Source organism: Osmia lignaria, chromosome 8 (assembly GCF_051020975.1).
Source record: "Osmia lignaria lignaria isolate PbOS001 chromosome 8, iyOsmLign1, whole genome shotgun sequence".
Classification (NCBI taxonomy): Eukaryota; Metazoa; Arthropoda; class Insecta; order Hymenoptera; family Megachilidae; genus Osmia; species Osmia lignaria.
The window spans coordinates 14679867-14699390 of record NC_135039.1 but is presented as its reverse complement, the minus strand read 5'-3'; the positions used below and the strand labels follow the sequence as shown (position 1 = coordinate 14699390).

The 19524-nt window shown below is 30.1% G+C and overlaps 4 protein-coding genes and 1 long non-coding RNA gene across 8 annotated transcripts; 3 read left to right on the top strand and 2 right to left on the bottom strand.

The window, feature by feature from the left end:
• Positions 1-326: 326 nt before the first annotated feature.
• On the bottom strand, positions 327-3858 carry LOC143305525 (uncharacterized). The gene is made up of 3 exons (XR_013062537.1): positions 3768-3858; positions 602-1153; positions 327-465 (listed from the first exon to the last, which is right to left on the bottom strand). It is a non-coding gene; the product is annotated as an uncharacterized LOC143305525 (long non-coding RNA).
• Positions 958-3463, top strand: LOC117606725 (lipase 3). Its single transcript, XM_034329550.2, has 6 exons — positions 958-1102; positions 1388-1549; positions 1835-2061; positions 2193-2439; positions 2654-2903; positions 3118-3463. The coding sequence occupies exons 1-6, from the start codon at positions 1061-1063 to the stop codon at positions 3408-3410; spliced, it is 1221 nt and encodes a 406-aa protein (XP_034185441.2). The 5' UTR covers positions 958-1060; the 3' UTR covers positions 3411-3463.
• A 297-nt stretch (positions 3859-4155) lies between the features above and the next one.
• On the top strand, positions 4156-10529 carry Rep (Rab escort protein). Of its 3 annotated transcripts, none has more exons than XM_034329538.2 (12): positions 4156-4294; positions 4380-4454; positions 4543-4609; positions 5660-5854; positions 5918-6101; positions 6432-6669; positions 7090-7312; positions 7398-7604; positions 7667-7791; positions 7869-8029; positions 8353-8529; positions 8614-10529. In XM_034329538.2, exons 2-12 carry the CDS (start codon positions 4406-4408, stop codon positions 8779-8781), a joined length of 1794 nt encoding a protein of 597 aa, XP_034185429.1. In that variant the 5' UTR covers positions 4156-4294; positions 4380-4405; the 3' UTR covers positions 8782-10529. The 3 variants fall into 3 exon arrangements, with proteins under 3 accessions (XP_034185429.1, XP_034185430.1, XP_034185427.1); XM_034329539.2 differs by having other exon boundaries at positions 4372-4454; XM_034329536.2 differs by having other exon boundaries at positions 4158-4294; positions 4397-4454.
• A 166-nt stretch (positions 10530-10695) lies between these two features.
• On the bottom strand, positions 10696-12668 carry LOC117606726 (dolichyl-diphosphooligosaccharide--protein glycosyltransferase subunit TUSC3-like). Its single transcript, XM_034329551.2, has 8 exons — positions 12448-12668; positions 12141-12319; positions 11954-12071; positions 11748-11888; positions 11536-11676; positions 11313-11463; positions 11050-11215; positions 10696-10858 (listed from the first exon to the last, which is right to left on the bottom strand). Exons 1-8 carry the CDS (start codon positions 12526-12528, stop codon positions 10843-10845), a joined length of 993 nt encoding a protein of 330 aa, XP_034185442.1. The 5' UTR covers positions 12529-12668; the 3' UTR covers positions 10696-10842.
• A 392-nt stretch (positions 12669-13060) lies between these two features.
• Positions 13061-18448, top strand: LOC117606720 (aminopeptidase N). Of its 2 annotated transcripts, XM_034329533.2 has the most exons (11): positions 13061-13763; positions 13839-13997; positions 14386-15029; positions 15108-15189; positions 15775-16429; positions 16562-16749; positions 17295-17462; positions 17567-17710; positions 17782-17857; positions 17917-18112; positions 18212-18448. In XM_034329533.2, the coding sequence occupies exons 1-10, from the start codon at positions 13300-13302 to the stop codon at positions 18079-18081; spliced, it is 2745 nt and encodes a 914-aa protein (XP_034185424.2). In that variant the 5' UTR covers positions 13061-13299; the 3' UTR covers positions 18082-18112; positions 18212-18448. The 2 variants fall into 2 exon arrangements, with proteins under 2 accessions (XP_034185424.2, XP_034185423.2); XM_034329532.2 differs by having other exon boundaries at positions 17917-18448.
• The last annotated feature ends 1076 nt before the right edge of the window (positions 18449-19524 follow it).

Sequence of the window (19524 nt, the reverse complement as noted above, 5' to 3'; positions counted from 1 at the left end):
GAATAATGTTTCATGTATTTTTGAAAAACTAAATTATCAATGTTTTTTAAATTAAATTATATTCTATATTCTATTATCTCTTGCACAAGGTCATCCATTTATCTGAGAACTCCGTATAAGAACAACAGGCTGGTTTGGCAATAGCATCACAAGTATTCTCACAAATACATTTAAATAAAGGTGCATCTGCCATCTGTTAATTCTAACCAGAAGTGTGGGGTCATGAAGGTGTTAATAGAGGGCACAAGACGCCTTTGTCTATGGCGGGCTTTTTAAAATAAGGTGTTTTGTCCCTAGAATTTATTATTTGGATCAAACACTAATCTGGCAAATGTCTGCTTTAAACTTGTAATTATAAAAATTCAGAGATGACACATGTTTCCAGCTGATGAATAAGCGCTTGCAAGCAGTGAGCTGTCTTTTGTTCTTTGGCTTCGCAGATAACTTCTGGGCTGCTGTCAATGGCTGTTGTCAAACAATTTTATATTTAATGTAACGCATGGGGGAAGGAAACGATAATCTCGTGTAGGAGGAAACAAACGATCGGCTACTCCGCTCACAAACACTTATGAATTCATTAGCGAACGATCTATGTACATACACGATTAAACTTCTAATTACAGCCAATAGATGGTAGATGCATCTACATTTGAATGTTGTTGTGAGAATACTTATAACACAGCTGTCGCCTTCATCTGGCCTTGCGTGCGCGCGTTCTAAGATAAATGGATAACTCTATAATTTAAAAAAATTCAGTAACTTATTACGCATGAGCATGAATTATTCTATTTATCAGTTCCATGTTAAGATCCACGTTTAACTTCGCCAGTTGTATTTTAAGAAATAAAATTTTGTCAAACCGTGTCGATATTTCTCGATCTTTCGAGATTTATTAAGTGCTGTTTATAAGGTGACACATAATTTAAAATATACTTTTTATTTAACAAATACTTGAGAAATAAAAGGACAACAGATAGTAGAAAAAAAAAAGTGTTCCTTGGTGAAAGTTGGACGTCGTTTTCGTTGCAAAAACTAGTTTCTTGCAGTAGCTGTTCATATAATGACCTCAGTAGCCAACCAGGATGAGCCTCATATGACAACAGTAAGATGCTTTATTATTTTTCATTGAATTTGTTGTGCTTAATTGCAGTTACTGCAAAAATATTTCTTTTAAATTTTGTTTAAACATCATTAAATTATTCATTGACAATAAAAAACATTAATACGTTTTAGTCTATTTAATATTTTTTAATGTTAATTCATAATTTCTTATATAAGTTACATAAAAAATGTATTTTAATAATTGTAAATTTGTTTTTATTTCAAATTGTCTCTTGTGTTGTCATAACATTGCTAACAGAGAATAACACTGCTCTTTTTATATTAGCCAGAAATAATTGCAACACATGATTACATACCAGAGACACACAATATTTGGACAGAAGATGGATATTGTTTAAATGTACATCGAGTTCTTCCTAAAAATACACACGAGCATTCCCATGACATTAATAAGAATGAAACAATTTTAAATGATAACTCAACAAAGGTAAGGTAATCATGCTAAAATTATTCTTTATAAATAAATAACTGTAAAAGTAAATAATAATTTAACTCTTTCTCTACTAGAGATTACTACTTAATATTATATTATTAAATATAATCATAACTAATTTATTATTTATAATTTATAGTAACTTCTGTCATGTATTTTGATAAGTTTAAATGTATTAACATTTTTGCAGGTAATTGTAATGTAGCGAAAGAGTTAAAAGGTACTAACATTAGATTAAATTATAATAAACTTGAAATAAAATAAATATCTAATGTTTAGAATGAGAATTATGACATACATAATGTAAACAAACGAGTACCAATTCTGATTCACCATGGACTCTTATCGAGTTCAGCTGATTGGGTATTACTGGGTCCAGGAAAGGCTTTAGCATATCTCTTATGTGATAATGGTTATGATGTTTGGTTAGGAAATGCTAGAGGTAATGCATACTCCAGAAAACACAAGGAGTATACAACAAGGGATAGAGAATTTTGGAATTTCAGGTAATTACAGTCTAAAAATTATATCATAAACAAATGAAATTAATAAATAACAATAAATGTAAGATACATAGATGAATATGTAAGAAAATAATCATATTAATTAGCAGGTGAATAATTCAATAATCTTTTAGCTGGCATGAAATTGGTTATTACGATTTACCAACAACAATAGACTATATTTTAGAATACACTGGATATACAGAACTCTATTATGTGGGTTATAGTCAAGGTACAACTGCATTTTATATAATGGCCAGTGAAAAACCTGAATATAATCGAAAGATTAAGGGAATGGTTAGTTTGGCACCAGTAGCATTTCTTTCAAATCAGAGGAGTCCTCTGCTTAAATTGATTGTTCATTTTTATGGCTTGATGGAGGTGTGTTTTTAGATATGCAAAATAATTATTATGATCAGAGGTGGTCAATTATTAGATTAAATCAGATTCCTTATAAAATCACAACATAAATTTTTAATTAGAATGAATTTAATAACAAACGGAATGTATTTATGTATCTGATAAATAAATCTACCTCTGATCTAATTATTTTCTCCTATGTTTTGCTGACATTTTTATAATAAGTGTGTTTTAGTGGGGATCCTCTTACTGTAATGTACACCAGTGGTTCCCACGCAGCAGATTACAAGCACGAGCTTTGGGTACCCTAATTCGAAATGCTCCAGATAGTCTTACTAAAGGTTTCTGTGTGTGCTGGTTTTCTTTAATTGCTGGATTTGGTAGTGATCAATTAGATAAGTCTATGCTGCCATTAATTTTAGGGCATTTCCCAGCTGGTGCTTCTGCTAAGCAGATTATTCATTATAGCCAAAGTATACTATCAGGTGAATTTTTCAATCTTTTTCTTCTTTATTTAATTAGAATTGTTCTCAAAAATAATTAACAAATAAAATTAACTGTCTAATGCATGAATACATGAATGTTTTCTTTTAGAAAGCATTCATCTTTTACTAATACATTTTTCAATGGAGTCAAAATATTATATCTGATTAAATAAAGTAATATAATTGTAATAACAATATTATTTTCTTTTGATAGGATCGTTTCGTAAATTTGATTACGGAGCACAAGAAAATTTAAAAATCTATGGATCAACGCAACCGCCAATATATGATCTTGAAAAGATAAAAGTCCCGATTGCGATATTTTATAGTGACAACGATTTTTTAACCGATCCCGCAGACGTGAAAAAACTTACGGATAGGCTACCAAATGTTATAGGGACGTGGAAAATCTCGTGTCCAAAATTCAATCATGTAGATTATTTGTGGGGTAAAGATGTCAAATCATTAATTTATAATCCCCTTATAGCAGTTTTAAAAAAATTTTAATAAAAGAGCTTTTATTCAGATGATTATTTATTTATTATTCTGTTATTGTTATAAAATGTATAGTTAGAAAATATATTTTAAGGAACTATAGTTCAATTAAATATATATTTTCCACCATTTGCTTGATCTTTTTATTACAATTTACTTTAATAAAAAAAAAGTAATATTTCATTTACAGCAACTAAAACAATGCGAATGAAATTGCTTAATCATCTAATAAATATTTTTAAACACCTTATGCCTCTGTTTGAACTTTGTACTCTGGTAAATCTAGGTTTGCTTTTATTCATGCTTTAATAAGAATAGAAGAGAATTTTGTAATTAATACTAGAATAATAACTAATTGTAAAAGAATACCAGTGGTTTGCTGTATGAGAAATTTTTCACAAAACAAAGACTGTACCCGGTGCAGCAGGTGCAATCTCTTGCTCTTCTTTCCTGGTTATCTAACAAATGTGATATTATGTAAAAGATGTAGTGTTGATTTAAAGAATACACTGCCACGTGGATAAACTGGATAGCAACTACAACTACTGACTAATTAGACATGTTGCTCCTAAGAGAAGCTGATCTTCTTTTACTATATTCTCAAAAGTACAGACCTTTTTAATAACCAAAAAACCTCGTTCCCATGTAATTCACGGTTGGTTGCTGGCGCCACCACGACGTGGTCCGTGTCCGTGGTGGTCCGCAACATTAGTGAGGCGCATTCGTCGTGCTACATTTTGTGGCTAGTCTGAAAGCGCTCTAAGCCTAGACGAATCAGGTTCGACTTCAGTTCCAGCTTATAGCGTTCTGTTCTGTCAAAGTGGCGTTTCGAGTCTGTTCAGAGAAACGGTGAAAATTCAGGGCGAAAGAGGAACAGAAGTGGCCCTTCGCTGAATGTAATTTAAAAAAAATTCTTTAGAAATGATTTTTAAGTTGTTCTTTCATTGAATTGAAATACTGTTTCTGCTCGAAGTCTTTTAGTCTGTCGTAATTTACAGCTGGAAGCAATGGAGGATTATCTGCCAAATGAATACGATGTCGTTGTCGTAGGGACAGGTATTGATTTTTTCAACATATGTATCATTTATTTTGACAATTTTTGATTTTATATATATATAATAATAATAATCTGGTAATATTATAGGTATGACGGAGTCTATTGTTGCAGCAGCAGCAAGTAGAATTGGGAAAAAGGTTCTTCATTTAGACAGGTATATTCGGTTCGGCTTCTTTGCGTATGCGCGTGTGCTCTTTCATACGTAGCCGGTTTCTCTTTTACTTGTTTTTCCAATTTCTTTTCACTTCATGCTTTGTAATACTGTTACATTGCACAATATATGATATGTTGTATATTAATATATTAAATATCTGTGCACTTGTATAGTTTAAAAGAACACTTGATTATGAATTTTATATAAATTTGTTAAAAATATTCTGGTTCTTTAGCTTTGAAAATTATGCTGTGAAAATATACAGGCTTCAATAAGTAGTCTTAATATGTTTAATATACTCATATGTTCAAATAACTTAGAGCTTAGTAGTTGTTTCATTTTTTAAAGTATATTACTGTATTATAATTTTTTAATTAATTTTTATGCAAAAATATTTGCTAATACATTAACTATAATATTTTGGTCTTACTACTGTATGAACTATTAAACTTGGATATTGAGATATATTATTATGGAGTTACACAATAATTATGTTTCAAATTATAATAAAGAAAAGAAGTATGTTACCCTAATATATGTATGAAAAGTATCAAAATTGTATAGAAGGATTTGAGTATGCTATATTGAATACATCTATTATTACTAACAATCATACTACTAATAATAAAAGTATAATATTTCTTTTTTATTGATAATAGAAGAACATTAATAAATATTTGTCTATATTTCATGGATTGAATTTTAAGTTTTGTGAGATTAAATTGTTTCATATCTACCATTTTAATTAAGGCTTAGATTAATAAAAAGTTTGTCAATATAATATCTGTTATATGATAACAATGTTTTATATTATTCTGCACCTAAGTTATTAACACATTTAGGATAGCAACTTGTTTTGCAAATAAGTTATCATCTAGTTAGTTTAGATGAATTTAAATTAATAAAAGAATATAGTAATCATCAAAATATCTGCTACTTTTTTAAAAGGCACTTTTAACATTAATTTTATAAATTCATCCTGTACCTAGAAACATCTTTATATGGTATATGAGTTAGAAAAGATACTGATTATTAACATTATTTTTGCAGTAATGAATATTATGGAGGACTATGGGCAACATTTAACTTTGATGGTCTCCAGAAATGGATAGACGATCTGAAAGTTTCTGGAAATAATACTAAAAATGCATTTAATCTAGATTTAAACCCTGAAGAACAATTTTTAGAAGCTAGTAATCAATATTCTACTGTTGAAAATATTGAGGAAACCTGGTATATTGCAAAGTAAGTGTTTATATAATTTGTATCTTTTGATTAAAATGAAGCTTAACTGCATTTTTATTACAGAGAAGCAGATTTACCGGTAGTTTCTTCAAAGGATACTCAGACTGATGGTAATGGGGATAACAGTGGTAGCGGGGATGAGAAAGTAGATGATGATAAAATTGAAAAAAAGGAGAATGTAAAACAGTGGAGTATAGAACGTATAAAAAAAGAATACAGAAAATTTAATATTGATTTGGCTCCAAAGGTATAAAAATATTAGTAACATTATATTAAATTCGATAATTAAACTCGTCCAGAAAGAATGAATGCATGTGTCTCTAGAGACTTCATCTACAGATTTTATTTTTTGTTCGTACTTGAACTTATGCCAATAATCTATATCTGTTTTCAACAATAGCATTTACATTTTCAAGAAATGCGACAGCCTATGGGTTAAATAGGTACTATAGTTCCATCTGAAAACTAAATAAAATCTTTTATACATAAATTTATTGAAACGTTTAAATATCCTATTATTTTTCTTACTATTACTGTATTGAAATGTCTAAATTGATTATAATTTTATTTATAACAGTTGCTATTTGCGCGTGGTGAATTAGTCGAGCTCTTGATTTCGAGTAACATTGCTCGTTATGCTGAATTCCGTGCTGTATCAAGAGTGGCTACATTCATGGATGGGAAACTAACACAAGTACCTTGCTCAAGAGCTGATGTATTTGCTAATAAAACTGTTAGTGTTGTTGAGAAGAGAATGCTAATGCAACTGTTAACTTCATGCATGGAGCAAGGAGCTGATAGTCCTGAATTTGATGGTAATTATTTTCTTGTTATTATAATTTTATCATATATTACTGTTCCTTATTTTATAACATGAAATTGTTCTATACTCATAATGTTATGTTAAATAGTATATTATATTAAAATTATGAAGTATGAACTCTGTAACATTCTTTGTTAATTATATGCTTTTGAGGAGGTAGGATATGATGACAGTAGTTTCAGTGTGGATAAAAGTATAATAGAGATTTCAAGATCAGTCCATTATTTTAAACAAAACATTAATTTTGAAAATTTATAAGATGAACGTAAATTTAATTTTTGGTATTTTATACTTATTTTCATTGCTGGTTGAACATAATATGAAATATCATGTTAGCCACAATTATAGTATCATTTTTGATGAAATAACTACTGTTGTATAAATTGTAACGAGTAACAATACCAATTAATAGGATTCCGTGACAAGACCTTTTTAGAATATTTAAACACAAAAAGTTTGACACCGATTGTGCAGCATTATGTTGTTCAAGCAATTGCTATGGCCACTGATAAAACTTCATGTAGGGATGGTGTTAATCGTACAAAGCATTTTCTCAATAGTCTTGGACGATATGGAAATACACCTTTTCTTTGGCCTATGTACGGTAGTGGTGAATTGCCTCAGTGCTTCTGTAGGTAAAGTTATCATAGCTGTTGAAACACTTTATTATAATGATTAGTATTGTTATTCACATAAAATGATTATCGTCGTTATTTACAGATTATGTGCAGTATTCGGAGGCGTTTACTGTTTAAAGAGGCAGCTTGATGGCGTAATAATACATAAGGACAAGTGCAAAGCTATTATTAGTGGTAAACAAAGAATAAGTTTAGAGCATCTGGTTGTTGGTCAGGGTCATTTGCCACCAGAGATTGTTGCTTCTGAAGGAGAACAACGAATATCACGTGGAATTTTTATTACAGACAGGTAATAATAAATTTTCACTGTCTAATAAAATTTGCAATAACATTTGTTTATTTTTGTTTTAGGTCAATTATGCAGGGTGAAAAAGAAAACTTAACACTTTTATATTATCCTCCAGAGGAGCCTGATCAAGAACCTGTTACAGTGATTGAATTAGGACCATCTACGAATGCTTGTCCTCAAGGATTATGTACGTAAATTTAAATTCATTCTTTTTGGATAAAATTAAAAAAGTTTTGTAGTACGAACAAATTTTGTTTCGAATAGTTATGGTCCACATGACATGCAAACGAACAACAAATGCGAAAGAAGATTTGTCTTATGCAGTTAATAAATTTTTAAAAGCAGAACCACTTGATCCATCAGCTACACGTTCATCTATTCATAGCCATACGCAGACTGTTTCTCCTGATAAGAGACACATTCAGGTATGTCTATGGTTTACAAATGATTCATCCAAGTCATAATTTTTCTTCGTATGTTTTTTTTTTCTTTTCGTTTGATTCATTAATAATACAACGAATATTAATAAAGAATCTTTATTTTTAAAGAATATTTTTTATAAGTTGCTGCAACAAGCGACTCGCATCATCAGGCAAGAGTTCATTTTACATATTTTATTTTATTTATCAAAGTTAATTTAGAATCAAATATTATCCTAATGGAAAATATTAATTCAAATGGATTATCAATTGTTTTGTTACACTATGTTTTTCATTGAAATTATTAAAAAATAAAAAACGATTTATAGGAGGGTGAAGAAAACAACAAGGAAGAGCCTGTAGAGAGCACAAAGCCTCAGGTTTTGTGGTCATTATACTTAAACCTGCCTGCGAGTGATATTAAATTAAAGGATTCTGCGCCGATTAATCTTCACCTCTGTTCTGGTCCAGACCTAGATCTTGATTTCGATTTCGCTGTCAACCAGGTTCATTTTATTTAAAATTATTTTTAGAATTTAATACAGGTATTGTTTTTTCGAGAAACAATCTTTGTATTTTAATGTTTCAAGGCGAAATGCATCTTCAAGGCAATGTATCCTGAAGAGGATTTCCTTCCTCGTGCACCGGATCCAGAGGAAATTGTACTTGAAGGGGAAGAAGCACCAGGACCGAAGTTCGAAGGTGATACAGAGGCTGAAGAGAAACAGGATATTGAAAAGGCTGAGAAAGAGGATTAAATAATACCTTTTTCCATCTTTTCATCTTGAAAATACAGGCCAATTCCGTTAGCCGCACACCTTTTTCTATTTAAAGTTCTACGCTCCTTTTTATGTTTGAAAATTGGAGAACTTTTATCCGAATAATTCACGAACTAATTTTACGAAGATGAATTATCATTTATATAAGTAAACAGTGATAAATATATAATAATATAATTTTAACACTTTGACTGTTGCGCTAAACACATTGAAAATTCTATCATGCAATGATTTTATTTTTAATAAATCTAATTATTTTTTTTGTGATATTTCTTTCTATTGTTTGTATTTCCAAGTACTTAGTCAAGTTGTTTATAATTAACAATTTTCCATAAAGTAAGTGATAGAATTCTATGGAAATCCATGCATCATTGTGACAGTCAAAATGTTCGTTTGAATGGTTGTATAATTAAGTACATAAGATAAAATGATTTTATTTATTTTGAAGTGAGTATTTCAAGTATCGTTTTGTCTAGCAGTTTTTGTAGATGAAACTGTCTACTCGGCAAGAAATTTTTTTCCTTCTAAATGAATATTGAAGAAATTGCTCGTAAATTTTTCGAATAACATTCCAATAGACTAGCGCTGAAGTCTGCATTACACTCGCTCTTTTATTGAATTATGGACCAATTGGCCGAAAGCATTCGCTTTTCTTTCTTTTTTGATCAAATTATTGATTTGTATTAACTTCTGAGGAAGCGAAATATAGCTTTATAATATATAAGAGATTGAAATTACTACTAAATGTAGAATTTTGACTGAATTATATAGGTAGTTTTTGTAAATTAATCTCCTAATAATCTTGAATTAAGTTTCAAATTAATTAAAAATTTTAAACGGATAATTTCTTGTTGTGATTGAGTTTTAACTCAGTAAAGATGATTAAGGCCTACTTCAATATTGATTATATTTTTGAAGTTCCACATTTTCAGATATCAGTAGTTATCATTTATATTAATAAAATTCTGATTGATTTTATATTGTATATGCAAAGACACGTGTACATCATTCTATGTTAACTCTATTATACATCAATAACATAAAAAAATATTGTAATGCCTTTTATCTAATGGTTAATGCCATTAACCATTTAGTATTATATATCGTTAGTGTATTTATTACGCATTGTATTACATAGCATAGTTTATTCGTTATATACTGTTAGTGTAAGAACAAATTTACACCGTGAAAAACTAATCGTTCCTCGAGTATTTATTTGTATTTGTAAGTTGTTTCACTTAGTTTACTTAACTGTGTGTGTTATTAATTTTTATATTAGCTATTTGCACGCAATGTTTGTTACACTTTTTTTTATTAACTTTTTTGTTTTAACCCTTTCAAAGTAATTTTTACACATTATATTATCAGTTTTATATTATTTTTTATTCATCGACTTTATTTTATACTTGGTTTTGCTGAGCATTTATTTATTTATTTATTTATTTTAATCTTTTATTCATTTAAATTCAATGTTTCATCCAAAATTTTTTTATAAAATAAACATGTTTTGGAAAAAAAGAGAAAAGAAATGCTATCGGCTAGTTTCACTCACATCTATGAAAACTTTTAGACACATTGTTCGTAGAACGGCTTAAATGTCAGTCGATATCGTTTTCTTGCCATTATTGCTTTGATGTGCGCGCATTTATTTGCATTTAAACTGATAATACACCGTATTCAGCATTGAAATACATTAAACGGATATAAATTAAAATCTAATCATTTATTTCCTTTGAATAATGCCATTTTGGAAGTATAGCAGAAATGACATTGTTCTTTAATTTCCTATCTTTCCTAAAAATACAACTGTAATAGTTAATTAAAATGTAAAACTCATGTTTTATTGTAGTATTATATTTCGCGTAATTGCATTGAAAAACAGTGATTTTATTTTATATTACATACAAACGTTTAATTTTTCTGTAGTTATACTGTAACACCTGAAATTGCTTTTATGATACAATATTTGTGATAAACCAATAGAAATTTTGTACTATATACAATGATAAATATAATATTAACGACTTCCAACATTGATAACTACTTGAACAGCAAGCTGAAACAAAAATTATTCATCTCTGAGGCACCAAGTAATACTAGTTCTTAATAAAAAATAAAAAATGAAGTATACTACTATACTCATTACAGGTTAATAGGTATGTTACAAAAATGAATATACTAGTATACTTCAGTACAATAGTTACATCTTATTAATTATAAGTAAAATTTTATTTTCAACTTCCGTACCTGTATGGATAACCCTGAGCTTTGTTCCTAAATATTGATAACAAAAGACTAAAGAAAATAGCAACTAAGCCTGCACCTATGATAGCAAATATCCGCCGTTTTTTCACATCATCCTTCCGTGATGCAGCTTCGATCATTAAAATCATGCCTAAAACCACTGCTCCATCTAATTACATTTTATTAAGGAAAGTATCATACAATATAAGAAGTTTCAAAAGAATTGTTCAAGAACAAATTTGAGTGGACTTTTATGAAAAGGATACACAACACCATCACAATATACGTTTCCAAAATAAATTGGCCCTGAGAAGAAGCATGTATGTAAGCTACATTTCCACTAGGAGATTTATGTATGAATGGAGGTCCTCTGATGTGATTCCACATTTGTCCAGAAATCATTGTAAGTGTAAAGAACTATGAATGAAACGATTTTACTTAATTATCAAACATCTATTAAACTTGTAATATTTGCAAAACGATTGTTACCAATGCTCCAAGTCCCCAAACTGTTTTATTATAAATAAAGTCCAAGTTATTGCGTCTGAGATACAAAAATCCTCCAATGAGTATTAGCAACATTACTATTGCTACAGTGCCAGAATAATTTGGAGGTCTGAACACTCTAATCTATAATAAATTTCAACAGTGTTATTAACAATCTTGCTTCTTAACTGTAAGGTACATGCATCCATAGGTACCTGAATATCAGTACGTTCAGATATCCATTTTGCAATTGCTTCTGCTCCAAACCCTACTCTCTGAATATCCATGGTATCAGCAGGCTTTGGTTTTCCTTTTGGTGGGAAATGCATGTACACTGGTGCAGTATTTAATCGCATCTATCCAAATTCAAGTGTTAAATACATATACTATATAAATAGATAAATTAAAATGTTTTGTATACCATTTGAAATACATCTGATCCTTCATCAAAATCCACAGATGCAAAGAATAATTTTTTAGAATGTGCTTGTAGATAACGGAACGAATTTGCTACTATGACAAATTCATCATTTGCATGTCTAAAATATAAGTAGATTAAATTAGAATTTAATACAATAGATATTAAAAATATATTAAACTGAATCTACCTGCATATTTGACACTGCCTCTGTGGTGCCATTGCAGTAAACATTACAATGACAGAATAGTTTCTTGGCATGGTTTTAACATACTCTTTGAATTTTGCACCATTGAACTTAATTACAGGTCTTGTAAGAGCTAGTTCTGTTAACTGTTGCACCCGATCCGACAAGGAGGAACCCTGGGTCTAAAATATATCATTATGATTTCATATCTTACATATTTATTTTCACCTTAAATACATTTAATTACATTATTTATTAAATTTAAGAATTTAGTAAATGACGGCTATTTCAAAAATAAATAGTTCCTTACGTTTTTAACCCTATACTGACAACAAACATAATTTAAACTTAAAAGAAGTCCTAAAAATATACAAAAGTTTTTACAATCCATGGTAGATTGTTATTTGTAAAGTAACATATTACAACTAATGTTCTGCTCGGAACAGTTTCAACTGTATGGAACAGGTTGAAACCCTATTGGCTTGTATATACAATCAACGTGGCACCCACTCTTCTCTTGACCTGACCGCGTTGCGCTGCCTTCGGTAGCCGCTACGAGAGGGACTCTGCCGTGACAGCGTCTCTCGCAAGCAAGTCCACGCGGTTGACAATTTAAATAGCCGTTCGCCAGACTCTACTGTACCGATATCTGAAGTAATTGAAAGATGTGTTCAATTAAAATCTACCAAGGGTACATTTCTCATGCTGCATCTGGCGAAGTGATGCCTTCCCCAAAATAGGGCTTTCCTCCTTCACCGACTACCACCCTACCACCCTTGTACTCCTTGAGCTAGGAATATGGTATACCGTTAGGTGGATGCAATAAACGAGATGACTGTTTTACCAACGTGGAATTTGGAGTTCGACATGGATGCTTGCGTCACTTCCCTTCCCCTCTGCTGGCAAACCCGGCACCAGCGACATCAATGAATGTATTAAATAGGTGTTTTCATATCAATTATGAAGTTAAACTAATTGTAAGATTAGGAATTTGATAAACAGGTACCTATCTCTCTATGACACTTCAACAATAATACCTAAAGATAAAAGAATATCATCGAACGATAAAACCGTTTAATATAGTAGATGTACTCGTTCGGTGATCAAACGTCAATGTAACTCATAAAAAGATTTATTAATTTTAAAATACATTTGCCACATTATGGAACGTGGATTATTTAACATCCTGTTTCTAATAACATTCTCCATAAATGTATGTAAAAGTGACATTGATCATGCATCATATAGACTTCCTGAAGAAGTGGTTCCAATTTCCTATGATCTTTGGCTATTCACTCGACTAGGCTATAATGATTTCAATTATAAAGGATACGTGAACATATCACTAAATGTCCTCAACAAAACAGATGTTATAGTGGTGCACAATGATGGTCTGCTTATTCAAGAAGAAAGCTCTATACTTTATAGAGTAACAAGTGAATTAAATGAATCAATTGTCCCAATTGCTAATCAAAGTTCTGACACAGAAAGGCAATTTTATATTTTGAAATTCTCATCTAAATTGGAAGTTGGAGTGTATCATTTGGTGCTATACTTTGAGGGCGAGGTACAGGATGGTGTCTTTGGATTTTATAGGAGTTCTTATGTGGACAACACAAAAACAAAGTACATAGATAAATATTTTTTATTTTTACATTTCTCTACATTAATAAGGATGGTTTTGACATATGAAACTTTCAGGTGGATGGGAATTACCCAGTTTTCACCCACTTATGCAAGACAAGCATTTCCGTGTATGGATGAACCTCATTTGAAAGCTTCTTTTATTCTACACATTGGTCATACTGGAAATCAAACTACAACGAGTAATACTGTGCCTCAAAGTACAATAAAACATTCGTAAGTTTTGTTATACGTTTTTTTAAACATTGGGAATGATGGCCAAAGTTTGAATTGATGTTGGGGCCCTCACGTGGCGAAACTAGGAAACTTCAGGTTATCCTTATCTCTCCCGCTTACTTTTGCCTTGGAGAGACAAGGGTGCCCGTGTTTCACTGCTACTCCGCTAGAGGTGCTAGTGTCACTACCATTGGTCCTTAAGGAAGGAGACTAGTTTTGATCATTTGTTTTTAGAAAAACTATGATGTATATAGAAAATCTGTTATATGCCTCATGTTGTAAAAGAATTTCCTTTTACAATTTATATATAAAAATTATCGAATAAAAATTCCTTCTTTGTTTTTTATTTAAAATTTATTTATGTATTTTGTAACTTCTTCTATTATAGAAACAATGAAAATTATTATGTAACAACATTTGCACCAACACCAAAGATGTCCACATACTTGGTAGGATGGTCAGTCCACGACTTTGTCCCAGAAACATCAACCTTTTCAAATAATTTGAAGATATGGACACGAAGATCCATGAACCATCATGGATCAATCTCACTATACCAAAGTTTATCCATATACACGTTTTTGAGAAAGTACCTTTTGATTGAAAACCCTATTTCAAAATTGGACGAAATTGCTGTGCCTGATTTTCATTTCAATGCCATGGAAAACTGGGGGATGATCACGTTTAGGGAGTCAGTGGCGTTGTACGAAGGTGGTGTTACTGCTACCAAGAAAATGGTTGATGGATTTACGACTATGGCCCATGAGTATGCCCATACATGGTTTGGGAATCTTGTCACACACAGATTTTGGGACGTAGTTTGGCTCAAAGAGGGTTTTGCCTCGTATTTTCAATACTTTGCACTGTCTAAGACACAACCATCTTGGGGAATGATGAACAAGTTCGTTGTGGATGTACTACAGCCTACTTTGCTTGGGGACTCTGAGAACCATACTCGAACCATGAATGGACGTAATGTGGGCAGTCCTAGCAGTATTATGGCTATGATGGACTTTGTTTCGTATAAAAAAGGTGTGTTTAAATAAAGTTTTTTTAAATTTATTTTTCCAAAAAATATCGTCATCAATCATATTTTAAAAAATATTTCAGGAGCATCTATAATCCGAATGCTTTCCCATGTGATGGGAGATTTAGCTTTCCAAGAAGGTCTACAAAGTTATTTAAAAAATATGTAAGAATTGTGATACTATATTTCTTGAAAATATTGCTCTCGTTATATTGCCATGTAAGCGATTTGACTTTCACGTAGATTTTTAAACATAGTAGTGCCACTCTTTCACCATCATTACTATCTTCCCTTTTCCTTCCAACTGAAAGTTCGTAAGTTTGAAAAATTGTCTACTCTTACAGTAGACTGCAGCCCCGTTTGCGGCAATATAACGAAAGTCTATTGTACCAAAATTTATACAAATATTAGGAGTACAAATACGTTGATATACTTAAATTGGCACTACTTTTAATAATTTTATTTTATCTGACTATAATTTTTTACAATTGATTATTACGTTGTTACATAAAGATCAATTAAGTTATAAGTGTTAATACTGATAAATAAGATACACGAGTTAAGTGTCTGATACTATAAGAATGGATTAAGTGTTTCTACTTCAAAGCTTTCTAGATAGATTTCTTTAAATAGATTTTCCATTTACTTTTTTAAAAATTTATGATTTTTTGTTGCGAATATCCAATCAAAATGAATTAAATAATATCATATTATTTACATCAAATTACATTAATTTTCATATAAATTCAGGTCGTATAAAGCAGCAACGCCATCAGATCTGTATCAACACCTACAAGCTTCTTTAAACAATTCGAATCAACTAGAGGGTGGTGTTCTTATTAAAGATTTCATGGAATCATGGACAAATAAACCAGGATTTCCTTTGGTAACTGTTACAAGAACTTACAATAACTCATTAGTATTAATAGACCATCAGCCGTTCTATCAATATCCATCATCAAAAAACCGATCTGATTGGTGGATACCACTCAACTTTGCTACAAAATCAATCAATGATTTCTCTAATACTGGACCCAGTTATTGGTTGAGTCCTGAAGAAACTCTAATACTTTTTGGTACTGCTTCACCAAATGACTGGATTATTTTTAATATTCAACAAACTGGATACTATCGAGTGAATTACGACGAAAGAAATTGGAAAATGCTAATTGATTATCTGAAGTCTGAAAATTACAGGAAGATTCATAAAGTGAATAGAGCTGCTTTGATAGATGATGCTTTCAATTTGGCTAGAGCAGGGTATTTGAATTATTCCATCCCTTTCAATCTTTCTAATTACCTGATTCAAGAGACTGATTATGAACCATGGGTGGCTGCTGTAAATAGTTTCAAATTTTTAAATAAAATGTTAAGTAGCTTGCCAGATATGCAACAATCTTTCCAGGTAAGTAATATATTAAAAAGAAAATTAAATACAAAATTTATTTTTTAATTAATGTGCACATTAATTATGGCGTCACATTTTGTAAAATTTATTATTCTTTTTCATACTTAAGAAAAATTTATTTACTAACAGGAACACGTGACTCAGTTGTTACAACCTATGTATGAACAATTGAGCTTTAACGAATCTCTGAACGAAGACATTACGACAAAATTAAGTCGCGAATTAATATTATCTACTTCCTGTTTGGTAGGCAATATTCATTGTTTAACGACTTCTGAAATGCTGTTTCGGAGCTGGATTGCTTCACCTAATAAACTGTATGAATATTTTTATAATTTTTTAGAATGTTTATACAGAATGTACATTCGTGACTAAAGAAAGTTTCCCTAGAGAAAGGTGATGCCCCAGGTTTATGGCCAATCCCTTAGACATCCATGACGAGAGTGACAACGTAGCGAAGGGGCCCTATGTATTGTATATAGGAGCCTCCCCCATCACTTGCGGGAAAATTTAAATTAATATTTATTTTGTTATTCCTGTTTTTCAGCTATACACTAAATTTTGTAATATATAATAATTAAAACATATTATTTTGTTTCTAAATTACTCTTAATATTGTCAAAATTAATACTTTGAGAATTTTTGCTTTTCTTATATCGACATTTTCCCTGAGGAATTCTGATTTGATCACGAGTGTACCATTGTTTTTTAATAATTTATTGCGATGTTAATAGAAATCTTACGAAAATGGGACTTAGTTATTTTAAATAAACTTTTTTATGAAATGACATTTTCGATGAAACATCAAATTTTCTATAGGTTTTTTTTCTAAATTTTAATGTATTTTTAATGATTGACATAGGATACCGAATGATCTGAAGAGTTTTGTTTACTGCGAAGGAATACGAGCCGGAGACTACGAGGATTGGTACACCTTGCTGAAGAGATGGCAATCAACCGACCTGCACACCGAGTATGAAGTACTCTTGCAAGCTCTTGGCTGTACTCGAAACACTACATTAATCAACGAGTAAGATTAACACGTAATTTTTTAAATACAAATTTAAAACAATTTGTTTAAATACAATAAATACGATTATTTAACTCTGTAATGTTATCCTCTCCTCTTTTCAGGTATCTTCAATTATCAATCTCAGAACCTAATGTTCGAAAGCAATACAGATTCACTATAATAAGTGCAATTATAGATGGGAATACCAGAAACGTCGACTACGTATTAGCATTGGTCGAAAAAAATGTACAAACAATTATCAAGAGGTACTTTTAATACTGCCTTATCAGTTATCACAAAATTTCATCGTGATCAATATTTTATTTATTCTTTACAGAAGGGGACATGATTTTTTGAGCAAAACAATTACTGCGATCGGTAATGCGATAACAACAGCGGAACAAGTATCAAAGGTATTAATCATCTGTAATTTTATTACGATTCATTATGAAATCACTTTTTTCTTTCATAGTTACATTCGTTTGTCGATGGACACTATAACGAACTTGGATCTGCATTAAAGGGTGCGAAACAGGCAATTACCAAGGCTTCAGAAACAGTGGAATGGATTAAAAATGTTTTACCTAGTATCGAGGCACATTTTAACTCCAACACGACAATGTCAGGGTCATTTTGACTCTTAATCTTTGTTTAATAAAATAGCAAAGGTAGAATTGGAATATATTCGTCAGAAACAGTTACTTTGAGGCAGCTGCATATCTCTTAATAATTTTCTATAATTAATAACACGAATATTTTTATTCCAGTTTTCAAAATTCTATACTTTAAAATTTAATAAAAACTGATTATATATGGAGAATATTAACGAACGTCTTTCAGGTTTTTATTTTATCACAGGAAGAAGAGATTATTTTTTGGAACCTTGAAAGATAATTTTAAATCTATTTATGATAGACAAAAGATATCAAATTTCAAAAGAAATATTTTCGACTTATACAAATGTATTGTACTTCCTGTTCCCATTTTCTAGAATAATAATCAACAATATCTCCTTTTTTTTCATAAAACATCATATTTTCTTAAATCTATGTAATTAAAAAACAAGAATGTGGTATACTCTGTAAATAAAAAAATTAAAATAACACTATTCTTTATTATGTAACATTTAATATATATGAAAAATGATTGTTTAACTTATTTTTTATTTTCAAAATATATTTTATTTTCAAAAAATATGAATGTAATCTAAGTAAAATTTTGCATTAGGCCCTTTTTAAAGAATTCTGGTTTCACGTGTACTTTATTCCAAGTATTATCACACCAATTGAAGCACCTATAGGAAATTAATTAAAGTATCGAGATAATCAAACTATTGTCATCCATACTGATCGCTTATCATAATTCCGGGAATCAATTCGTCATAATCTACATTTCTTTTTGTGATAACATTACACATTTGAATTGTAACATTAATTGACAATTGGAAACACCATTTATCGATTAGTAATATGTACTAATGAATTTGTTAGATGTAAATTGTTATTTATGATGCCAATCTAATACAAAACTATTTTAGCTCTTGTTAAATAAATAATAAATAAATTATACAAAAGGCTCTAGAAAAGATTTTTAATAGAAATGACTTTTATTTTTATTTGCAAAAAGAATTCTTAGAATAAAATAAACTATGCCTACTTTATTTTCAAATATGTTCCAATTAACAAGCTATTTAATCAGTTATCGTGAGATCATGTTTTACAAATAAACTGAATTACTGTAGATAAAAGAAACTGATAAGGGAAGATAGGCAAAGATGAACAGAATTAAGGAACAGTTAAAATTACACTATCTAACAACAAATTTTTTAAATTTCAGATTTTTCATAAAATCATATCTATTAATTTTTCAAATTACTATTGTTAAGAAATTAAATTTCATTAAAAATTCATATTTCAGCCACATAACATTAGGAGCACCAACATTGGACGTATACTTGAATTAAAATTAAAAGAAGAAGACATTTATTATCTTTAGTGATAATCAAATGAAGCATAAAAAGTTATATAACACTACAGGTTTCAGTCTTTTTTTTTAAACAAAATCCTAAAAATGGTTTATT

Bases quoted from the DNA above. Each gene is read 5' to 3' on its own strand.
- LOC117606725 (XM_034329550.2), top strand. From the start codon at position 1,061: ATGACCTCAGTAGCCAACCAGGATGAGCCTCATATGACAACA. The intron at 1,103-1,387 runs GTAAGATGCTTT...TTTTTATATTAG, and splicing joins ATGAGCCTCATATGACAACA to CCAGAAATAATTGCAACACA. The intron at 2,062-2,192 runs GTAATTACAGTC...ATAATCTTTTAG, and splicing joins AGAGAATTTTGGAATTTCAG to CTGGCATGAAATTGGTTATT.
- Rep (XM_034329538.2), top strand. From the start codon at position 4,406: ATGGAGGATTATCTGCCAAATGAATACGATGTCGTTGTCGTAGGGACA. The intron at 4,610-5,659 runs GTATATTCGGTT...TTATTTTTGCAG, and splicing joins AAGGTTCTTCATTTAGACAG to TAATGAATATTATGGAGGAC. The intron at 7,313-7,397 runs GTAAAGTTATCA...CGTTATTTACAG, and splicing joins TTGCCTCAGTGCTTCTGTAG to ATTATGTGCAGTATTCGGAG.
- LOC117606726 (XM_034329551.2), bottom strand. From the start codon at position 12,528: ATGGATTGTAAAAACTTTTGTATATTTTTAGGACTTCTTTTAAGTTTA. The intron at 12,320-12,447 runs GTAAGGAACTAT...GATATATTTTAG, and splicing joins GTCAGTATAGGGTTAAAAAC to ACCCAGGGTTCCTCCTTGTC. The intron at 11,677-11,747 runs GTACCTATGGAT...AATTTATTATAG, and splicing joins CTGAACGTACTGATATTCAG to ATTAGAGTGTTCAGACCTCC.
- LOC117606720 (XM_034329533.2), top strand. From the start codon at position 13,300: ATGGAACGTGGATTATTTAACATCCTGTTTCTAATAACATTCTCCATA. The intron at 15,190-15,774 runs GTAAGAATTGTG...ATATAAATTCAG, and splicing joins CAAAGTTATTTAAAAAATAT to GTCGTATAAAGCAGCAACGC. The intron at 16,750-17,294 runs GTATGAATATTT...TGATTGACATAG, and splicing joins ATTGCTTCACCTAATAAACT to GATACCGAATGATCTGAAGA.